Source organism: Callorhinus ursinus, unplaced genomic scaffold (genome assembly GCF_003265705.2).
Source record: "Callorhinus ursinus isolate GAN/ISIS: 27379988/994484 unplaced genomic scaffold, GSC_fseal_2.0 scaffold10, whole genome shotgun sequence".
In the NCBI taxonomy this organism is placed as follows: domain Eukaryota; kingdom Metazoa; phylum Chordata; class Mammalia; order Carnivora; family Otariidae; genus Callorhinus; species Callorhinus ursinus.
Window position 1 is genome coordinate 38119542 of NW_027397072.1, and position 23499 is coordinate 38143040.

General features: G+C 42.6%; 1 protein-coding gene across 12 annotated transcripts in view; it reads left to right on the forward strand.

The window, feature by feature from the left end:
• IL36G (interleukin 36 gamma) overlaps positions 1–23499 on the forward strand; it is a 111436-nt gene that overhangs the window by 54716 nt on the left and 33221 nt on the right. For 3 of the 12 annotated variants that reach the window (XM_025868207.2, XM_025868206.2, XM_073897410.1), the window contains 3 exons: positions 11419–12503; positions 14283–14411; positions 16105–16167. In XM_025868207.2, the coding sequence (XP_025723992.1) occupies positions 14333–14411; positions 16105–16167 (142 nt within the window). In that variant the 5' untranslated portion in view covers positions 11419–12503; positions 14283–14332. Of the gene's footprint in view, positions 1–3509; positions 3529–4134; positions 4159–9603; positions 9732–11418; positions 12504–14282; positions 14412–16102; positions 16168–17069; positions 17372–17530; positions 17550–23499 lie in introns of those variants that run through there. The other 9 variants (XM_025868212.2, XM_025868217.2, XM_025868210.2 and 6 more) reach the window with 8 other exon arrangements.

Sequence of the window (23499 nt, forward strand, 5' to 3'; positions counted from 1 at the left end):
CCTCCCCTCTCCTCCCTCCCCTCCCCTCCCTTCCCCTTTCCTTCCTTTCCTTTAGTAGTCTCCATGCCCAGTGTGGAGTGCAATGTGGGGCTTGAACTCATGACCCTGAGATCAAAACCTGAGCTGCGATCAAGAATCCAACAGTTAACTGACTGAGGCACCCATGCACCCCCTTTTGCCCATTTTCTAATTGCATGGTTTATTTTTTAAATGTTGAGCTTTGAGAGTTCTTTGTATATTCTAGATAGAAGTTCTTTGTCAGATACATGATTTGCAAATATTTTTGCCAGTCTGTAATTTGTTTCTGTTATCCTTTTAACAGGATCATTTACAGAGCATGTTAATTTTGATGATCCCAAATTATCAATTTTTCCTTTTATGGATCATGTTTTTGGTGTCAAGTCTAAGAACTCTTTGTGTAGTCCTAGGTACCAAGATTTTTCTCTGGAGTTTTATATTTTCTGTTTAAGTCCGTGATCCATTTTGAGTTACTTTTTTTACATTAAACTATTTTTTAAATTAACATGTAATGTATTATTTGTTTCAGGGGTACGCATCTGTGATTCATCAGTCTTATATAATACCCATTGTTGAGTTAATTTTTATATATGGTTGAGGTTTAGGTTGAAGTTAATTTTTTGCCTGTGGATGTCTAGTTATCTAGCACCATTTATTGAAAAGGGTATCTTTCCTTCATTGAATTACTTCTGCTCCTTTGTCAAAATTAATTGGACATATTTGTGTGGGTCTATTTCTGAGTTCTCTATTCTGTTCCATTTATCTATGTGTCTATTCCTCTATCAATACCACGCTGTCTTAATCATTGTGGTATTATAGTTGGGAAGAGCATTTCTTCCTATATCCACCATTAATCTTGATGAAAAAAATTCCTTGGACATGTTTTTTTTGGGAAGGGCAGGTTTGGGGGGGAAAGGATTCCTTCTTATGTTCACAAACTGAAAAATTTTTTCTCCTAATTATTTTCATCTTTGAACTAGACAATCTGATTGGAAAAAGTTTATAGAATTATGTGTGAAATATAAGTAAATTGGCCAGGTGTGATGTCTTTACCTGGAGAAAGTTGCAATGTACTTTATGCCCACTCTCTTGGCTTTTTGGAGGCCTTCTTCATGCCCATCAGATCTCGGAGGAGCTTCTGGATAGTAGAGGTTATAGTAATCCTGACCTGTGTGTAAATGGAGTGATTCTAACCTTACTAAAATAGCTTGCACAAAAGGAGAGGCCTTCAGGATCCATGAACTTTCTAAATAAAGGCTACTGTATTAGTTCCAAGAATATAACACCAAATACAGTACCTGGAGGGCATGGCAGGTGATAGAATTGAAAGAAGTGGGTTGCGGTAAGAAAGAAACCCAACCACCATCTGAAGGCGCATTTATCACTCTGCTCCAACCCTCTGTGGAAACAAAGCCTTAGTATTGCTAGATTTAAAAAAAAAAAAATCCCCAAATCCAGATTTTTTAAAATGTGAAATTTCTTGGCTTTTAATGTTGAGAATCAATCAGTATTTTAAAATAACACTGTGTGGGCCAGATGAACTTGTCTGTGACTCTCATCCTTCCCAGGGTGGACAGTTTGCAACCTTTGCTACTCATCTGGGTCAGCCAACAGTGTCTTGTTTGTTTTTGCCAGTCATGAAGGTAATGTGTGATTGGTCAAGCAATTATGTGCTGTGTCTAGTCTGGTTCCAAAGAGTCTGAGGGTGCATAAAAACAGTTTATTTGCCCATGCAGATCTTGCAATCTTGTTTACACTGCTCATTTATTTTATTTTATAATTTTTTTATTGTTATGTTAATCACCATATATTACATCATTAGTTTTTGGTGCAGTGTTCCATGATTCATTGTTTGTTCATAACACCCAGTGCTCCATGCAGAACGTGCCCTCCTCAATACCCATCACCAGGATAACCCATCCCCCTCCCCCACTCCCCTCTAGAACCCTCAGTTTGTTTTTCAGAGTCCATCATCTCTCATGGTTCGTCTCCCCCTCTGACATACTCCCCTTTTCTTCCTCTCCTGTTATCTTCTTCTTTTTCTTTTTTCTTAAAATATGTTGCGTTATTTGTTTCAGAAGTACAGATCTGTGATTCAACAGTCTTGCACAATTCACAGCGCTCACCGTAGCACATACCCTCCCCAATGTCTATCACCCAGCCATCCCATCCCTCCCACCCCCAACCACTCCAGTAACACTCAGTTTGTTTCCTGAGATTAAGAATTCCTCATATCAGTGAGGTCATGTGATACATGTCTTTCTCTGATTGACTTATTTCACTCAGCATAACACCCTCCAGTTCCATCCATGTCGTTGCAAATGGCAAGATCTCATTCCTTTTGATGGCTGCATAATATTCCATTACACTGCTCATTTACTTTGCAAATCTTTCATGGTTTGTTTTAAGCAGACAGAGCTGAGGAGAGCTTCAGCCCAGCCTCTTTCTAATGCTCCATCTATCAGACTACGTGGAACATGATGGTCTTGTATTGACTGAGAGCCAGTGGGTGTGATCCCTCTTCTAGGTGTGGTGGAGATGCCAGGGATGGAGGCTGGTGGTGTGTGTGTGCCTGTGTGTGTATGCAATGTTGGGGGTGCAGAGGGCAATACCTAGGTGTAAAAAGTTTAGTCTAAGGCAGCATCAGGAGGTCCATGAAGTCAAAACTATTTTTATAACATACAAAGCATTATTTACCTTTTTCCTTCTCATTTTTTAATGTGTGTCCAGGGGAGTATTCCAAAAGCTATATGACATAATGATGGCATTGCTCTAATGGCTAATGAAAGATTTGTATATGTTTTTGTATTTTAAAATTTTGGGTTTTTTTAAAAGGTTTTATTTATTTATTTATTTGACAGAGAGAGACACAGCTAGAGAGGGAACACAAGCAGGGGGAGTGGGAAAGGGAGAAGCAGGCTTTCCGCTGAGCAGGGAGCCCGATGCGGGGCTCGATCCCAGGGTCCGTGACCTGAGCCGAAGGTGGATGCTTAACGACTGAGCCACCCAGGCACCCCTAAAATTTTGTTTTAAAACAAACTTCTTTGGGGTCTTAATAATATTTAAGAGTATAAAGAGGTCCTGAGATCAAAGAGTTTAAGGACTGCTGGTCTAGGGCAGTGGCTGTCAACCCTGGCTATATATTAGAGTCATCTGGGGGGCTTTAAATTAGTACTGTTGCCTGAACCTCATCCCAAACCAATTGATCCAGAATCTCTGTAGATGGGAAGTTATCATTATTGCCATCCCCATCCCCATCATCATCATCATCATTACTATTAGCATCCCCATCATCATCATCATTACTATTAGCATCCCCATCATCATAATTGTCTTCATCACTATCATCATCATCATCATCATCATCATCATCATCAGAACTCCACCTATGAACTATCCACCATTGCTCAGGCCCTGTGCTATGTGCTATACCTCTGATTCTAACAACTGTCCAGAGAGGCCAATATGGTCTTACTTTACAACAGGAGAAGTTGGTTCAGAAAAGCTGAGGTGAGTGAGTTCACAGAGCTGGAACAGATGGAGCCAGCATCTTTCAAAAACCAGTTCTTTCTGCTGTTTCAGTGTTCCCAGTCTTTGCACTACTGAAACTTGCTGAATTCTGCTTTTATCCCACCAACTCCACAGTATATTTTGATAGATTTTTATAAACGAACTGCACTACTAAGCAAGAGTTAGTTTATGTTTTAAACTGTGTGGTAAAACCATGCAATGGTCCATCATGACTTCTGCTTAGTACAAGATCGTCAGACCACAGTATAGAGTTGAGGAAATTCCACCTAAAAGCAGAGAGACCTGATCCCTGGGTTCACTTGGAAGGCCTAAATGTGGTTAAATATGTCTTTTTTCCTGACACTTTGAAATACTGAGAAGAGCACATGACCCCCTGCCCCCCAAGCTCTTACCTTGGTGGATCACAAGTGAGCACAACTCATGGGTAGATGAGGGAAGGAAAAAGAAACCTTCAATTTTTTGCTGAATTCTGAGCAGTCGAATGCCCTGGGTGTGCCCAAAGCCTTTTCTTGCAAATAGACTTTCATGAATAATTTGTTTCAATTTTGTCCGGAAGCTGGCTTTATGGATGCCAGAGGATGGAGTAGGTGGAGTGGGGGAAGAAGAAAGGTAGGTGCCATGAGGTCTCCGTTTCTGGGGCAGTGATGCTTTTCCTCTGATGGGGAAGGAGAGCATGAAGTTTAAAGGCACACAGATGAGGTGTCTGTGAGACCTGTTAACCTGCCAGATAGAGAGATGCAGCAATTCTCACGGAGTCCTCATTGCTCTGCCTTTACTCTGCTTTTGCTTATTCTAACATTAATAACAGAAACATTCTGACCCCAAAGAGTTACTAACTCCCCTCTTGGGCTAGTTAAACCCTATGTCCCCTTAGAGCTCAGTTCGAGAGTCACTTGCTCAGAGAAGCCCTCTCTTTCCCCTTGATTAAAGTCCCTGTGATAAGCTGGGCCCCTCTCCTTCACAACACTTGTGCTAGGAGTAGTTTTTTGTTTTTTTTTTCTTCACCCAATTCCTCCTCCTTTATTTATTTTTATTTTTATTGTTATGTTAATCACCATATATTACATCATTAGTTTTTGATGTAGTGTTCCATGATTCATTGTTTGTGCATAACACCCAGTGCTCCATGCAGAACGTGCCCTCCCCAATACCCATCACCCGGCTAACCCATCCTCCCACCCCCTCCCCTCCAGAATCCTCAGTTTGTTTTTCAGATTTGTTCACCATTTTTATTTTCAGCATTTAGCACCATGCCTTGTGCAAATAAGTTTTTAAAAATGAAATGAATGAATGTGTGAATGAATGAGTTAGTGCTGAAAAAGCAACTACAGTTTTGGTTTATTTACTTTTTTTTAAGTATTGGATTCCTCCCCGATGCTGTTGTTCTCTATGTTCAGGCTCATGTTACATTTTTTTTTTCTTTATTGTGGTAGGATGCTGATCATTATCTGTATTTGAGGCTAGACCAAACACTGTTAGTGCAGATTGCTAGGTCCCAATCACCCCAAATGGCTCTCAACTGTGTCATTCATTTTATTGCACTTTTAAATAAAACATATCAGGAAGAGGTGGTGTTTCTCCAAATATGATCTGAACCACCGGCACCAGAATTACATGGGGAACTCTGTGAAAAAGCCTCTTTCTGGGCTTAATCCTGGGCCAGCGAAATCAGAAGCTCAGGGTATAGGAGCATGAGAATTTGCATTTATTGTTATTATCTTAAAAAAATGAATATGTACCGCATGATCCAAAACCCCAAAGTATAAAAAGACATATGGGCTTTAATAAAAAAATTAAATGTTTAAAAAATTAATATCCATTTTATTTTAGAGTATTTTTAGGTTTATAGAAAAGTTGTGAAGATAGTACAGAGAATACCCACATACCCCACACCCAGTTTCCTCTGTTGTTAACATCTTATGTTGTTAGGGCACATTTGTCATGATGAATGAACTAATAATATTGGTATATCATCATCATTATTATTTTAAAGATTTTATTTATTTATTTGAGAGAGAGCGAGAGAGAACATGAGAAGGGGGTGAGGGGCAGAGGGAAAAGCAGACTCCCTGCTGAGCGGGGAGCCTGATGCCGGGCTGCATCACAGAACCCCAGGATCATGACCTGAGCCGAAGGCAGACGCTTAACTGACTGAGCCACCAGATGCTGCTTGATATATCATTATTAACTAAAGTACATACTTTGTTCAGATTTTATTATTTTTTTAAAAATTTTATTTATTTATTTTAGAGAGGAAGAGAGAGCACAAGTGGAGGAAGGGGCAGAGGGAGAGAGAGAATCTCGAGCAGACTTCCCACTGAGTGTGGAGCCCTCTTGACTGTGACAGTTTCTCAGACTTTCTTGTTTTAATAACTGACAGTTTGAGATATTTCATAGATTTTCCTTCAATTGGGGTTTGCCTCATATTTTTCTTATGCTTAAACTAGAGTTACAGGCTTTTGGGAGGAAGACCATTGAGGTAAAGTACCAGTCTCATGACATCATATCAAAATTACATGTTATCAATATGATTTATCAATGTTGATGTTAGACTTGATCAGCTGACTGAGGAAGTGTCTGCCAGATTTCTCCACTGTTATATTATGTCCCTCTCCGCACCTCCCCCACCCCGCCTTTACACTGTACTCTTTGGAAGGGAGACAATATGGGTCAGCCCACACCTCTAAGGTTAGAGGAGTTATGCTCCACCTCTTTGAGGGAGGAAGTATATACATAAATTACTGGGATTTCCTCTGCAGAGGAAATTTGTTCTCTCTCACTTACTTATTTATTCAATCATTTATTTATATCAGTATGGATTCATGGATATTTATTTTATACTTTATAATCCAATGGTATGTTATTTGTTTTGTTGCTCAAATTATTCTAACTTTGCCACTGGGAACCCTTTCAGTTGGCTCTGGGGTCCCTTTGACATACCCAATTACTGCCTCCCCTGCTTTTTTTACTTTTTGGTACTACAAGGTACTCTAGACCCATCTTGTACATTTCCTGACTCAGCCCTAGAATTTCAGGCATTTTCCCAAGGAGTCTTGATTCTTTTTATTAGAGAATGGTATTAAAAACTATGAACTGGGCACTAGCTATGCTTGTTGTACTGGGTATCATTGCTTCTAGGCTCTCCCAGCTGACCAATCTGGGAAATATACATGTGATACCAACCCAGGCACATACATATATTGATAAATATTTCTGTTTGTAACTGTCTGTACTATATTAAGCCAAACCTGAGTTCATACTGATGTCTCTAATCCATTTCCACATGAATCACTTCAGCCTTTTTCCCATGCTTGTCTGTATACTCTCCCTGTAACAGTGAGAAACCTGGCTGCTACCATCCACCATTCATTTGCTTAATTGTTGAATGCCAGTACCCATGTATAATGGTTTCAAAGTTGTTCACTTGTACTCCACGCTCTGTGGGAAACTTTACCAACTGCATGCAGTGCTTATGTACAGTTCCTTTGCCTTTGCTCTTATATTTTTTTTTAAAGATTTTATTTATTTATTCATGAGAGACAGAGAGAGAGAGAGAGAGAGAGAGAGAGAGAGAAGCAGAGGGAGAAGCAGGCTCCCAAGGAGCAGGGAGCCTGATGTGGGACTCGATCCCAGGACCCTGGGATCATGACCTGAGCTGAAGGCAGACGCTTAACCATCTGAGCCACCCAGGCGCCCTTGCCTTTGGTCTTATAGACTGCGCTCATTTCCAAAGTTACTTTAGGTCAGCACTTTTCCTTTCTCCCTCACTCCCTGCGGTGAGGTTATTTCATACCTTTTTACTATATTTAGATTCTTTTGTTACAGTCTGCATTCCAACCTGGGATAAAAAAATAAAGCTGAATAAATAAAATAAGTTTAATTTAAATAATTTTATATTTAAATTTTATATTTAATAAATTTAATTTTATATTTATATAATTTTATATTTTAAACCCCCAAATATAAAAAATATATAGTTTCTGGGGTACCTGGGTGGCTCAGTCGGTTAAGTGTCTGCCTTCAGCTCAGGTCATGATCCCAGGGTCCTGGGATCAAGCCCTGCATCGGGCTCCTTGCTCAGTGGGGAGCCTGCTTCTCCCTCTCCCTTTGCCTGTCACTCCCCCTGCTTGTGCTCTCTCTTGCTCTGTTAAATAAATAAATAAAATCTTTAAAATATATATATATATATATAGTTTTTAAATCATGGTCAAACAGTTAAATTTTTGAGCACACATTTTTAATATTTGCTTTTTTAAAAAGTGGTTTATATTTGTGCTTTCCTACTGTTATATAATTAGAAATACTAACAGTTTCTCCCCATTTACCTGCTGTGTACGGGGACCCCTCTTAGAGGACAGGGGCCAGAGGTTCCTTGAAGTTTCCAAAAGCTCATATGTGAGTGAGTTTGGAATGAAAGATGCATTTTCTGACAGAAAGAAATGTAATAAGTGATGATTGGCTTCCCAGGCTCACCCACTAAATCCCACTCAGTTCCTTATTTATTCCCAGCTGCAATAGTGGCATTTTACTTATCTCTGACCCCATGGATAAGACTGTTCTCTGGAAAAAAAAAAAATCCAAGTTCCACGTGAGTTTTTAAGATTGCCTTTTGACAGAGACTGACTGTTCCTTGAGGCAAATGTAGGACAGTAGGACCTGTGGAAGTATCTTGATACAGGCAGAGTACACACTGGAGCTTCCCTTCTGGTAATGATGAACTTGGCAATTCAGGAATGAAGGTGAAATGAGGATATTTTCAGCTAAACAAAAACAAAGGGCGTTCACTACCATAAGATCTGCAGGAAAGAAAACTTTAGATAAGCACTAACCAGTAGAACTTTCAAAGATGATGACAATGTTCTTTATATTTGCTGTGCAGTAGTCTTTAGCCAGCCACTTGTGGCTAGTGAGCGCTTGAAATGCATCTCTAATTAAACCAAGGAACTGAATTTGAAATTTTATTCAATTTTACTTACTTTACACTTAAATAGTCACATGTGGCTGGTGGCTACCATATTAGACAGTGCAGCCTAAAATACAGACTTCAGATAAGAAGAAAATGATCCCAGATGGAAGGTATAGGTATAAGAAGAAATGAAGAGCAAAGAAGTTACTAAATATATAGGCGAAAATAAATTAACACTCATGCTATGAAATAATAATAATAATAGTATCTTAAAGTTTTGAAAGTATATGAAATTAAAATATATGACAGTAGAACCATATAAATTGGGCGAAGTTGAGGTAAATGGAGTTCTGTCATCCTTTTTTTTTTTTAAAGATTTTATTTATTTATTTTGACAGAGAGAGAGACAGAGAGAGAGGGGGAACACAAGCAGGGGGAGAGGGAGAAGCAGGCTTCCCGCCGAGCAGGGAGCCAGATGCGGGGCTCGATCCTAGGACCCTGGGATCATGACCTAAGCGGAAGGCAGATGCTTAATGACTGAGCCACCCAGGTGCCCCGGAGTTCTGCCATCCTTGATTTTCTGGGAGGAGGATAACGTTATTCATTAGCATTAGTCTTTATAATTTAGGGATGCATGGGGGATACTTCTAGGATAAGCACTAAAAATATAGAAAATAAGTATATAAGTATATAAATTTCAAACTAGTAGGGAGATAAATGGAATGGCAAAAAATATTCAAATCAAAAGAAAGCAAGAAAGGGGAGAAGAAACAGAATAGGAGTAATGAATATAAGGCACCATAACAGTGGTAGGTTTTTAAACCCAAATGCTCTATTTCATTGATTTTAATACACATATTTACTCATATTTTTACATTTCTGGAATTGGGAGGCAGATGATAGATTGTGGCATTGCGTGAGTCCTCCCAGGTTGTGTTAACATGTCAGAGCTTTTTTTGGTCATCGGTTGAGTTTTGTGGATCATTGTTATTCCATATATTTAGTTTAATTTTTGTTGAAAATGTTTCAAAAAGTTGCCCTCTGAATTGGCATGAAAACTGAGCAGTAGGGTAAAAAGGTAATAATACTGAAGCAATTCCTTTTGTTTTTTTTTTTTGGCAAATACCAAGAGCTTTCAAAGACCTAAAAAAGAAGCTAGCCACAAGTAGATGAAGGTCTGTTACACTTTGTTTCTGAGATATGTGCAGTGTAAAACAGGAGAAATTGCCAAATCCCTTGGAATTGATGAAAGAAAATTTGAACCATGGAGAAGCTGGTATGATTGATTTGTGCACTTCATAGTGCTATTGTTGAGATGCTGTGTCATGGTTTAATTGGTGGTGTTTCTCTTTCTTATTGATCTATAAAATATTGGTATGTCTTATAATCCATAATGATGTAAGCAGTTATATGATAAGGTTAATTATGGAAAGAAAACAGAACCCAATTATATGCTATTTGCAAGAGATACACCTAAAACATAAAGGTGGAAGAGGCTGAAAGGAAAAGAATGGGAAAAGATATACCACACAAATATTAATTTAAAGAAGACCTCTGTATCTGACAAAGTAGGCTTTAAGACAATAAGCATTCCTAGAGATAGAGGGTTTCTCCTTAGGGATAAAAGTTTCAGATCACCAGAGAGATAAAAAATTATAAATTTATATGCACCTAATTAACATGACTTCAAAATATGTAATGCCAAATTCAAGATCAAAATAATAAATCTATGGCATAATAGGAGATCTTAATGTGCTTCTTATATAATTGATAGAACAAGATGACAAAAAATCAGTAAGGATAGAGAACATCTGCTCAGTAGAATTGATATATATCTGATGGTCTGATCTGAGATCTGATCTATATCTCATGGTCACTTATAAAATACTGTACATAACAACTACATGATACATGTCAAACATTGACCTACAGTTATTGGTGGAAAAAATGTAAGGTGGAAACGAGCAGACTGGCAGTCAGGAGATGTTAGTTAATAGCCACACTAATAATGGGGATTGCAACCATCCCTTTACTGACTTCCAAATGTTTCTTACAACAAACATGAAATTACATAACGTCCTCTACTTTCTTACTCTGTGTTCTGTTCTGAATTCTGTCTTACTCACTACTTAATACTGTGGCCTCTTAAAATTTGCCAGTCTTCTGAACCTCATGCTAATGATAAGGCCCCTGCTACTTGCTGATGGGCCTTTCAGATGCTGGCTGGATGCTCAGCTGGATATGTGGCTACCACCTGACCTGGATTCCTTATTGCTATGCTCCTGCCATCTGTTAGGACTTGGTGCTACCTGTATGGGACCCACTCCCATCTTCCCCCATGCAATACTTGCAGAGGCAATGCATTCCCATGCTCCCTTGGACACTGTGCTCTGGACTCCAGACTGAATGTTTCCTGTGGGCAACTGCAGCTGGGTCTGTTCCCCTAGCACTGTTCCTCATGGGTAGTTCTGAAACAGAGATTTCACCTTGCTGCCCCTCCTGCTATGCATGCATGGACAAATCACAAGAAGTGTCAGCATCCTATGGTGATGCAGAATGTAGGAATGAAACCAATTTCAAAATCGCATTTTAATTCTTTGACTGTTGGATGACAGAATTTATACTCAGTTGGGTTTCCCATTTTTTTGTTTCATATTTTTCTTCACAATCTCATCCCCATGCCAAAGGCTTATTAAGAAATTCTCTAAAGATCTCTATTAAGCATTTAACAGACAAATTAGACATTTCTAGTCTAGCTATCAAGGGTATAACATTTTTCAGATCTTTAGACCAATAATGAAATACCTTGCAGCAATTAAAAATAATGTTACAGAAAAATATTGATGAGATGAAATGATATTTGAGATATCATCTTAAGTAGAAAAGGCAGGATGCATTGTAAATAGGAAAGGATGTTACCAAGTAATTTGTCAGACACATTCCTGTATTTGCCTATTATGTAGATGTGAGCCTGGAAGAAGATCTGAAGATAAAATCCTAGTCTTTACCCATATTTGAAAGATGGAGCTTCAGCGTTCTCAGAAAGGCCTGGACTGCCCGGAACTTGGTCTGTGACCTCAGGGAAATCACTTAACCTGCACTGCCTTTTACAGTGGAAGCTGGGAGGCCAGCAGCCAGCCCCAGGATCACAGCATTAGGGGAGCTAAGGAACACAGCGGGCTTAGCCCAGGCCTGGCATCCTGAGAGCATACAGTGGACTGCCGTGGCTGTTGCCATTGCCCCTGTGCCATTGCTGGTGGCCCAGCAGCTCTGATCTTACTTGGTCGTGTGGATTTTCCTCTGAATGGACCAACTGGTATTGGCTTTGTGAAGTACAACCATACTCGTTACCTGACAAGAGCAAATGCAATGCAAAATAATAATTTTAAAAAAGCAAGTGAATAGCCAACAGGCTGTAGGGAGAAGCTGGTTCTTGGTGGGCTTGAACAAGGAAGGTCCCTTGGGGATGTGTTGCATGTCACCACTGAAAAAGAGCGAACAGAGAGGAGGTGGACAGGAGTGTCAGTGATGTCCTGGAGTGCTCCTTCAGGAGAGATGAAAGAAGGATATTTGCCTCTGGCTTAACTCTGGGACTGGAGTAAAGAACCAGCAGGAGAACAAGGACTTGCCTGAACCTCCCAGGCTCAGTGTCCAGCTTGGACCCTGTGTCTCCCCTTTCCTTTCATTCATGTCTCTTTCCTACATCTTCGCTGTCAGACTGGACTGGCAGCCACACAGCCTGTCTCAAGTGCCTTGAAATGTGTTGAATGGATGTGGCACAGTCCTTGGCAGAGTGACAGTACTCCATAGGAATTTGTTTGTTCCCTTGGTGTGGAAAATGGCAGGCAATGAGCAATGACGTAATGACTAATAACCTAAGATGCTATTTATTACTGGGTAAAGGAATGCTGGTGTTACATTTGCATACACACTCCCAAACTGATTCTTCAAAATAAGGACCAGACCTGGCCCCTCCACATGAGAGATCCTGAAGGGAGAAGACAAGCCGAGCTCCAGGAACCATAGCGCGTGAGGATCTCTGGCGCAGGTGAGTGGTACGGACTCCAGCTGAAGAGGCCAACTGACATAGACAGGGAAGCAGAGCAGCCTCTGGCCCTGCCTTGCTTTTTTCCCCAGAAGCATGATCTTCTGTGAATTTCCTGAATTTCTAAATATTGTCTCTGATACCCGCCCAGACCACCTTGCTCTCAGCCCCAAGAGCAGCCTGATGTCTACCAAGAGGGCTTCTGTCAATAAGCAGAGTATGGCTGGAGGGCCAGGCAGACACTGAGCTTCGGAGACCTGGCAATGCTGATAATGCTGAAAATCTCTGATTTTCAGATTCTAGAGAAGACTGATTTCAGAATCTAGAAAGTACTGGTTTTCAGAAAAGAGATTTTGGAAACCTCAATATTTTGAATGTTCTTAGGTGAAAAGAGATCCACTTCAGATGGCTGAATGCACTGCTTCTCTAGGGAGCTCTGTGGAAGCCACCTACATTTATTTTGATACAGGTGGCAAATTCTATAAGCGGGTCACAGTGTCATCCCCAGTACCTCAGTCTGTAGTTATCATTCTGTCTTCCATCAGGACCACCATTGTCTTCATATATTTGGGTACCTACATTTCTGCCAGATGTTTCTTATTCTGATGTCATGTGGCTGCCAAATTCTCTGCCTTCTCAAGGGCCACCAATTCCCTGTGTCCCTTGATTTATCCCCAAACTACAAAGGCAGGTGTGCTTTGTAGATTTGGGGGATGCAGCCAAATAACAGATAACCGAAACTCAGAAAGTGGCTATCCACTCCCTTAAAATTCTATCAGGTGTCCCCACCCAGTGGCCTCCTCCCCTATCTTTCATTGTCTTTGCTGCCAAGTCCTAGAGCCCTCTCATGTCATTTTTAATTTTTGCCAAATCATTTAGTTCCCTTTGTCTCACTCCTAAGTGCTTCTCAAAGGATTGGGTTTCCACACAGACTGCCCATCTCTGCAAACTAAAAGTGGTGTTACCCTTGAGAATTCACTTAACTTCAGATTTTTCATCTGTAAAATGGGAATAATGATTCTTGCCTTACTTCCCTCACTGTGTTGCCCTGAACTAATGTTGGGGAAAGTTCTTTATGAAGTGAGTGAGATGTGGCCTGCAGAATTGAGGGGTGTTTAGAAATCTCTCTCCTCTAAGCCCTCCCAGTGAAGAGGTCCTGTGTCATCCCTTCCCCAAGACATTAAGAGTTGAGCCTTCTGGGACCTTTGGAGGCTCAGTTTTCCATGACAAGAGGCTGCAAAAAACCTGCCTTTCTTTGCAAAGATTAGACTACAGCAGAGGGTCAGCAAAGTTTTTCTGTAAATGTTGGGACAGTCAGCATTTTATGCTTTGCTGACCAGATGATCTGTCTTTCAAATACTCATCTCTGCCATTGAAGTTGGAAAGCAGCCATAGACAACATGTAAAAAAGGACATGGCTGTGTTCCAATAAAACTTTATTTAAAAAAATAGGCAGTGGGACAGATTTGACCTGTGAACTGTAGTTTGAGAGCCGCAGGACTAGAGCAATACATTTTGAACTTTTGATTACATTTTTATCAAATGTTGTCAAGATCCATAAAAATGATATCATGACCCACAGTTTGGAAACATTGCTTTGGAGGGGCAAAAATCAAAGAAGGAGTGATAGAAGAAGCATGGTCAAGTCTTACAAGGCCTTCCTGGACACAGCAAACATTTCTAAGCAGAGAGCAAGGCTGATGGCCAATCAGCATTAGGGGAGTCCAGCAAGATTTCTGGGGTCAGAAGTGCCATAACTGATCTCCTTCCCTGTCTACTTAGGTCCTGCTTTTCATCCCAGGCTCCTGTTGAGTCATTTCATTGTGTTAAAAATGTCATTTTTGAAGGACTCAGGTGTGAAAATGGAGTCTGAAGACCAGGAAAGAGATGAGCCCCGGTGCTGCTCAGAAGGTAAGATTTTTGCAAACATTCATACCAGAGCCAAAAAAATAACTCCTAAAGCGGGACCTTGTAGGTTTGTGCACAGACCCGTTCCTTCCTGTTGACCTCGCATGGTAAGTGACCTTTGAGAACTTCGCTGGTAAATGAATTAGACAAGAGAAATCCTTGAAGGGAAAATGAAGCTTTGCCATGGGTGTCTAGGTACGTTAGGTAGTAGATAAACAGATCATCTTCACCCACAGATCCAGGGCTTTGAAGTCCTGACTCACCACCTGGATGGTTCTGGATCATCCAAATGCATTTCTTTCCTCCCAGCCTGCTCAAGCAGAGGAGAAGGCCCTGCAGTGGAAGGGACTGTCTGAGTCTGGGGTGAGAAAATGACACCGGCTTAGGGCTTCTGAGTGCCCATGGAGGAAGGCACTTGGCTGTTGGCTCAAGGGGGATAAAAAGAGGAGGCTTTGAACCCAAATGACTGTCTAATGCATGGAGTGTGAAGGGAGAGGCCTACAACATGACAGAGGCCCAACCCCTGAGCCTTCAACTCACACATGACAATCAGTGTTCCCAAACTAAAAATAGGACATTTGTCTGACAAATGTGGATCTGCCAACAGAGAGGTTTGGAACCAGCCCTGCTCCTGGAACATGGGCCATGTGATGGCCGCCATGCACATTCTGTCCCTTAAGCAGCAGGGAGTGCACACCAGGAAGGCATAAGCACTAGATACTGTAATTTCCCAACCCTGGGGAACTCCAACTGGTGACACTGAGGCCGTGTCCTAATTCTGCCTCTTTGTAGGTGGCATGTGTAGAAAGGGAAGAATCTTCCTCTGACTCGCAACACAATCCTTTTGAGTCTCTGTCTGAACCTGGCCTGGGGCAGCTCCACCTTCCCACATTCCTACCTCACCAAGGTGCAGTCCTCCTGCTTCTTAGAAGCATAGACTGTCAGAGCTGGAGGGACAGACAGGGAAAATGAGGCTCAGAGTGGTGAGAGGCAGAATTGCCTCAGACAGCCGAGTAGTTAGCAAGGCCAAGACTGTGTAGAACCTTCATACCAGAGCACAAGGTTTGAGTTTTCTTCTTCCCTAGGTGCTATATGCTCTCACAGTGCAAAGGTTGTTTGGATTATGATCAGGGATTTCATTCAGGTATTTCTCAAACTTAATGTTTGATCAGGTAGAAGCCTCCAGATTATTCTCAGATTAAAGTGGGCAATGTATACTATATCCCCTGAATTAATGCAATGCATATGTTTGTAATAAGTAAGGGTTCTAGGAAGTTCTGCATTCAGAAACTGAGTTAACTCTATTTCATTTCTGTTTCTACCATTTTTGACCAGGAAAGTTTCGTTTTGTTTTGTTTTGTTTTGTTTAGAGAGAGAGACAGAGGTTGGAGGGGGAGGGGAAGGACAGTGGGAGAGGGAAAGAGAGAATCTTAAGCAGGTTCCATGGCGCGCACAGAGTCTGACGTGGGGCTCAATCTCACAACCTTGAGATCATGACCTGAGCTGAAATCAGGCTTAACTGACTGAGCCACCCAGGCGCCTCCAGGAAAGCTATTTTTTATGTCATTACTGTCTCTGTGCTTTAGTGTCTCTCAAAACATCCAAAAAAGAAGTAAAGCATTAAATGGGCCCTGATGTTTCTAAATCCCTAGAAAATCCCAATTGTGTGTGCTAACCTCACTGTCTCTGATTTCAGACTTTACCGGAAGCCCCCCGGAGCCAAACATGAGCCTCCCCACAATGAGCTCTCCCTATTCATGTAAGGCCCCTGGGTGAACTGATGAGGGTGGTGATGGGTGAGGGTGGGGATGAGAGCGATGCCACTATGTTCTCTTAGGGGAGTCAGAGGATCAGAGATGGGGGATACCTAAGGGTGCTGTGATGAGGCTGAGGCTTTTCCTTTGTGGAAGTGCATCTCAGGAGGGTCAATAAGAAAGATGAACCCTGGGTGGGCCTCTGCCTTTTCAGAGAGGTGCAGGTAACACATGCTGCTGAATGGCACAGGAGAAGAAAGGTTATGAGCCTGGGAACCTTCCATGTCCTTCTTCTGACCTTTGCCATGACGCTAGCTAGCAACCCTGACCTCCTCACGTAATTTATGAAAAACAGGAATTTGGCCAGCAGAGGGCGCACACGAAGCTCACACCATTAGTGCCTTGGCAGCCCTCAGATCTAGAACCTTCTCATAGGCTACTAGATAACCTCATGATGACCTTAAGAAAATTCAAGCGCAGAAACTGAGGAAGCGAAGGAGGGTACCTACCCCAGGTGACACAAGTAGTAAGTGCCAGATGCTGGAATTTAAAGGTACTGTGACATCTGTCAGCCCAAGTCAGGTTGTTTTTTTTTTTTAAGATTATTTATTTCTTTATTTGACAGAGAGAGACACGGCGAGAGAGGGAACACAAGCAGGGGGAGTGGGAGAGGGAGAAGCAGGCTTCCCGCGGAACAGGGAGCCCGATGCGGGGCTCGATCCCAGGACCCCGGGATCATGACCTGAGCCGAAGGCAGACGCTTAACGACTGAGCCACCCAGGCGCCCCCCCAAGTCAGTTTTAAGGCTTCCCCTCACCACCCTCTGCACAGGAAGAGTCAGGAGACCGCAGCCTGAGTCCCAGGTCTATTGCAGGTGACCTTCCTCCCCGGTAAACTGGCAGTGAGCGCACACAGGTGCCCGGTGAGCTCCCGCGACTCTGTGAGGGAGGTCTCGTCAAGCACTACTGCAGCCGCCCTTGCTCCCTCTGTTGTTTGGCAATGGACTCCCTAGAGAAAATAACTACCAGCACATTAAAATCACTTACACCTCTGCTGTGGCCTTGAGAAGGAACTCTGAAGAACGCATATGGGGTCAGGAACGATGTGATGTGAACTGATCCAGCTAAGAAGATACGGCGCAAGCCTCAGTGCGTGATGATGGGAGGCCCAAGTCAGCGTGAGAGGTGGGAAACAGAAGACGAAGGACAGGTTTGGGAAATATTTACGGGGCAAACAGCCCAGTGCTAGTGCTGGAAATTCAACTTACAGAGCGCGAGTCGGTGTCTCCCGAGACCGATCAGAATCTCAGGAATGTGGGGCCCAGGCATCCAGGGCCCTAAAATGTCCCCCATCAGGTGATTTCCAACGAATGGTGCTTGGCTCCTAGGTACTTTCTGCCTAATTTCTCACCCCCCACTCTTCCACTGGCCCTCCAGTGCAAGGATCTGTCCCACCCCAGGCATTGCTGATGGCACGATGCCCCCAGTGATAGGCTGCAGGAAAGAGGGTTAAGAAGAATAAAGATAAACATGTTCTTAGTCTTTTATATGGCTCAGATACCTGGCTAAATGCTACTCATTTGAGTAAGCATTTTAATCTTCCCAACAACCCCGCCAGGTAGGTGCTATTCTTACCCCCTTTTCACAGATAAGGAGGTTTTGAGAGATTAACTTTTCCTAGGTCCTAAATCAGTAAGCGATGGGAACTTGGATTGAACCTATCTGTGAAAATAGATAACCCATGCTAAATTGCTTGTTCAGAGCAAGGCAGAAAACCTGGGAGTGGGAGAAATCTTCAGTGGGCTGTGATGTTTGAGGCCACAGGCAGGTGGAGGCCTGGGGCTGGGACTCTTGAGTGTGGGCTAGAAAGGATTGCCTGTAAAAGGGCAGTCTCAGGGAATTTAATCTGTAGCAAGAACAGGAGCACCCTAACAAGAGGTTCCTTTCGCAGTTGGCCACTGCTTCTGCTCCCATTCAAGATCCTGGGGCAGGGTGAGGCAGGTGAGGGCAAGAGCAAGGCTGTCTTGGGAATAGAAGAAGACGTTTATCCATCCTGTACTCTGCTTGGCATTGAGTTACCTGTACAGAGATAATAGCCTTAGGAGTGGTATACTCTAAGCATTTTGGATCCCAGTGACCCCAATCAATTAAACAAAACTGAGGATCTACATCTTTGAAATGTGAGCATTAGTACATTATGAAACTTACACAAAATTAGAAAATTCACGAGGACTAAATAAAATAGGAACTGACATTTAGTGGTTTCTTCCCACATTCCATTCCAGTGGACTGTCTGGCTCACCCAACCACTGTGCTCCACCCCCATCCCAGCAGACACACACCTAGCAGTGTGCTGGCAAATGTTTGACAACCAGTTCTCTGGGGTTGGGGGAGTGGGAGGGAGCTCTGATACGTAGCTCTTGCCAGTTTTCATGGTGTAATGATTCCCAACATGGCTGACTTCAAACTGCCAACATGAAGTCATTGAACATGGATTTGGGAAGAGATGCTAGCAGTTGGCTCTTGCAAGCTGATATAAGCTGGTTCCAGCACAGCACTGCAGCCACCTTTAAGATCTTCATTTTAGAGCCAGGACTGGTTGGCAAACTATAGCCTGCAGGCAAAATCCAGCTCACCACCTGTTTTGTGTAGTTTGCTAACATAGCCATGCTCATTGGTCATCTATGGCTGCCTTCTTACTACAACAATAGAGCGTGTGGTTTCTTGGCCTGCAAAGCCTAGAATATTTACTATACATCCCTTAACAGAAAATTTGCTGACTCCTGCTGTAGAGGGTAGGAGACCAGAGGCTGTTGGCAGCCTCTAGACATTCATCCCTGAGTCAGTCTGGTACTTGAAGTACAATTTCCATTAGAGAGCTGAATGCACGATGGTCACAAAACTCTACACTATTGTACACTGCAAAAGTAACATTAGATGTTTTAGTGTTTTTTGTTTGTTTTTACTTAGCTTAGTTTGTCGTGGCAATTTTCAGTAGGAAAATGCATTCTAAATTCCACTGATTCTAGAGACCCAGAGCTGTTGACAACCACCTGTTACTTCCCCCAGCCTTCTCGCAGAAGGAGCTTTGTCAGAGCAGCTCCATGCAGGAGCTCAAGGCAGGATCAGAGGTCAGTTGGCCCAACGTGGCAGGACAGGTTCTCTTTGTCGAGTGTGCAGAAGGGACAGTTTGGCAGTCTCTCATGGTGATTTCTGGTCTCTAAGGTAATTTTCATAGTGCATTGGGTGATTGTCACATCAATAATCAACATAATGCTGTGAGGAGGGCAGGGTGGGGAATTATTATGCTCATTTCATAGACGAGTAAACAGACTCAGAGACAAGTACCTTGACCAGTCACCCAGATCTTAAGTGGCAGATTTCCAGGTGTTCTGACTCCTAGTATAGAGCAATTTGCATTGTCGCTGAGGTGCTAAAACGTGACTGTGCTTAAGAATCACCTGGGAAGGTACACCTGGGTGGCTCAGTTGGTTGGGTGTCTGCCTTTGGCTCAGGTCATGATCCCAGGGTCCTTGGATCGAGTCCTGCATCGGGCTTCCTGCTCAGACCCTGCTTCTCCCTCTGCCTGCCGCTTCCCCTGCTTATGCTCTATCTCTCTGACAAATAAATAAATAAAATATAATCGTTAAAAAAAAAAAAAGAACCACCTAGGAAGCTTCTGATAAATCTTAAGGGTATTGTGCTATGTGGAAAAAGACAGAGAAAGAGAAATACTGTATCTTATCATTTTTTATGTTGAATCTAAAAAAGCTAAACTCAGAGAAACAATGTAGAGTGGTGGTTACCAGGGCCTGGGGGTAGGGGAAATGGGGAGATACTTGCCAAAGGATACAAACTTCCATTTATAAAATTAACAAGTTCTGGGGATCTGATGTACAGCATGGTGATTATAGCTCATAATACTGTATCGTATACTTGGAAGTTGCTAAAAGAGTAGATCTTAAATGTCCTCACCACACAAAATAATTATGTGATGGTATGGCGTCATTAGCTAATGCTATGGTGATAATCATATTGCGATACATAAATGCATCAAACCAACAGGTTGTATGCCTGAAACTTATTTATATGTCAATCATATCTCAGTAAAGCTGGAAAAAATACAGATTCTCAGGGTTATACACACTGAGATTCTGACTCAGGCATTCTGAGATATAACTCAGGGGTCTAGCTGCCTTGTTAAAAAGCCCTAAGTAATTCTGGTTCAAGTATTTCTTTCTAGTCCACACTTTGAGAAACACTGCTTCCTCCCCATATATCTCATTTGTGATTGAGAGCCATTTCTGAGTGATTGGGTACCAGCACCCAACTGTATTAGCATTTAATCTGGGCTGAAATATCCGCCACTAGGGATATCCTGCTCCAGGTGACATGAGCCTGAACCATGGAGAAATCCCATTGCATGGTGCATCTGGTGACTGTGCACTGTTCCCAGCAGCAAGGTGCCCAGCAGAAGACAGTGGCTGAGAGAGGCTTACTCACACAGAGCTTGCACAGTGTAGCTTGCCCTGGTGAACCCACTGCTAGTTGACTCATTCATTACAGAAGTGCTTGTGCCAGGCTCTGTGTTAGGTGAAAAGGATGAAAGGCTGAGCAGACCCAGATGCAGACTCTGTCCCCACGGAGCTCATGGTCTGGTGGGGAGGCAGACATTAATCAGGCCAACAACAAGTGTAAATGGAGAAGCAGTGCCCAGTGCATGATGGGGGTGGGTTGTAACCCAACAGGAAATCAGAAGGGCTTCTTTGGGGAAGAGACACTTGAGCAAGATCACAAGAAAAAGTGGGTATTAGTTGGCTCAAGGTCTGTTTAGGTTCTAGACAAGGTCAGTCTAGGCTCTGCTGTCTGTCTTCGAGTGGTCCCGATGAGTTTCATTTATTGATATAGAAAAAAGCAAAGGTGAAAAAAAAGGGAGAGATGCGAACAGCATGGAGCCACCTGCATCTCCTTATCTGGCAGGGATTGTTTACCATGCCCCAAGCTGTGGTACCCTGACACTCCATTGAGATACCTTTGGGCACTTCCGTTCTTATGGGGGCACAAAGGGAAGGGGCAGTGCTTTAAAGGCCCAGGGACCTCCTGCCACCCATCTTCTTCCACTCTGTCTCCTGACATGCACAAAACCCATTTCCTCACCTGCCAAGTGAAACAAGTGTTGCTGGAAGGGCAATGAATAAAAATCGGCCTTGGGGCACATCCACAGCATGAGACAGCCTTTACCTTTTCCTTGGAAATTTGGGAAGAGAAACTGCTTTATTTTTTACACAGCCTCAAAGCAGATCCTGGCCCCTGATCCACTTTCTGAAACTGTGGCCAGAGCCCACATATTACCAAAGGCTGCAGAGGAGAGGAGAGGAAAGGAAAGGCAAATTTCCTAATGTTGGTGTGTGCTAATTACTTCCTGGCTCAGTCAGCAAAATCCTTCAAGAGAAAGATGGACTCAGACCAGCTCTCGCCAGATGGCAAACAAAGATGGAGGGAAATACTGCTTTGCTAAGGCAGGGGGCTGGTCTGCAGCCTGCAATCTAAGTTCACTGCAAATCCCCCCACCTTTTTTTTTTTTTTTGACCTCTACAGGACTGGGAAAGCCAACTGCTTACGTGTGGGCCTTGGAAGCTGCAAAGTGGCAGCTTTCATAGTAGATAAGATTGGGGCCCCATATCTTTATCAAGCATGGTCCTTCAAGAATAACCATTCAAGTATATTCATTCCAGTGTATCAGGCATGATCCCTTCAGAGTTAGGTCCAGTCAATATGCTGGCCAGTGTCAGACTAAGAATATTTATGATCTCATCTGAGCCCATTCTGAATGATCTCAAGGCAGCATAATGAAGTTGAGGGACCTCTTACAACACACATCAGTGGCTAAATGCTGCTGCCAAACAAGAACTGTCAGTTGCTAGAGCTCCCAAAATGAAAATAAATGCGAACAAAGCACATTAAATATTAGTTAAGTACTTGCATAATCATATAAAATGGAGAATTCTTGAAAACATTGTAACCACAAAGTAATTTTGATTATATAATCTCTTTGGGTTGCAGTGAGAGAAAAAAGCAACTGAATTGTTAAATCTTGCTATTTATCAGATCACTTTAATTTTAGATATTAGTCATGTTTTGGACTCTAGATCAGATAAATCAAGTGAGTAAGCTAATTTTGTAAGTATCACGATTTTCAATTAGAAAGTAATTGTATAGCTCACTGAATTATAAAAGAAAGGCATAGTGTTTTGGTAAACTGTTGGCTTTAGTCTTAAGATGACACAAACAGAGTTTGCCTTTCTAAAGGATGCAAAGGGAAAGACCAGCAAGAGAACAAAAGGAGGCACCAACTTCCAGACCCCAAATTTTTACCAGGCTTTCCCAGAGCAGATGACAGTTTCTGAGTGGGTAAGGATCATCTAGACTGTAAGCATTGGATCTGTTATATGCAACCGAGAAATCAAACCGTTACTAGCCTCCAACATCACTTTTCCCCAAATCTATACCTGACTCCTGGTTCCTATTCTGATTGCCTGCCTGGCCACTACCCCCACAGCATTTTAGTATCTGGACCTTGCTTTGCTTTGGACCTAATCCCAGATAAATCATGAGGGCCCTGCTGCCTGCCTTCAGGCTTCCCAGAAGTAGCTTCTCCCGATTCTTTGTTACTGGTTCCTCTCACCTGTTCACAGCCGCTGCCCCATCCTTCTCCACTGGGGACTCATGGACAGTGCCTTGGCATACCCCTTGGACCCCGGACCCCACTGAACCTCTCTCAATGTGTCTGCAGCTGGATCAGCTTCCCTAGAATTCACATCCATGCGCGTCATTTATTATAGAGCTTGCATTGTCCAGGCTATCCTCTTGGAGGAGATAACCAGTAGAGCCTGGCTATATCTTGAGAAACAGAAGCACCTGGGTGAGGTTGGGCATGTTTAGGAAAGCAACAAACCCACAGGTACTGAGATCATCACTTCCCAGAAATTTATTTCACCCAGAACTTTGTAATTAACCACACTCTACTTTTTTTTTTTTTTTTTAAAAGATTTTATTTATTTGAGAGGGAAAATGTGTGTGCACAAGCCAGGGGAGCAGCAGAGGGAGAGGGAGAAGCAGGCTCCCCACTGAGCAGGGATCCTGATGTGGGGCTCGATCCCAGGACCCTGGGATCATGACTTGAGCTCAAGGCAGATACTTAACTGACTGAGCCACCCAGGCTCCCCCACACTCTACTTTTTATAGCCCAAACAACATACACTTTAAAGGGACAAATGACACTGAAGGCAAAGTCCATATGCTGGCAGGGTGAAGACAACATGGTATAGGGAGAAGATA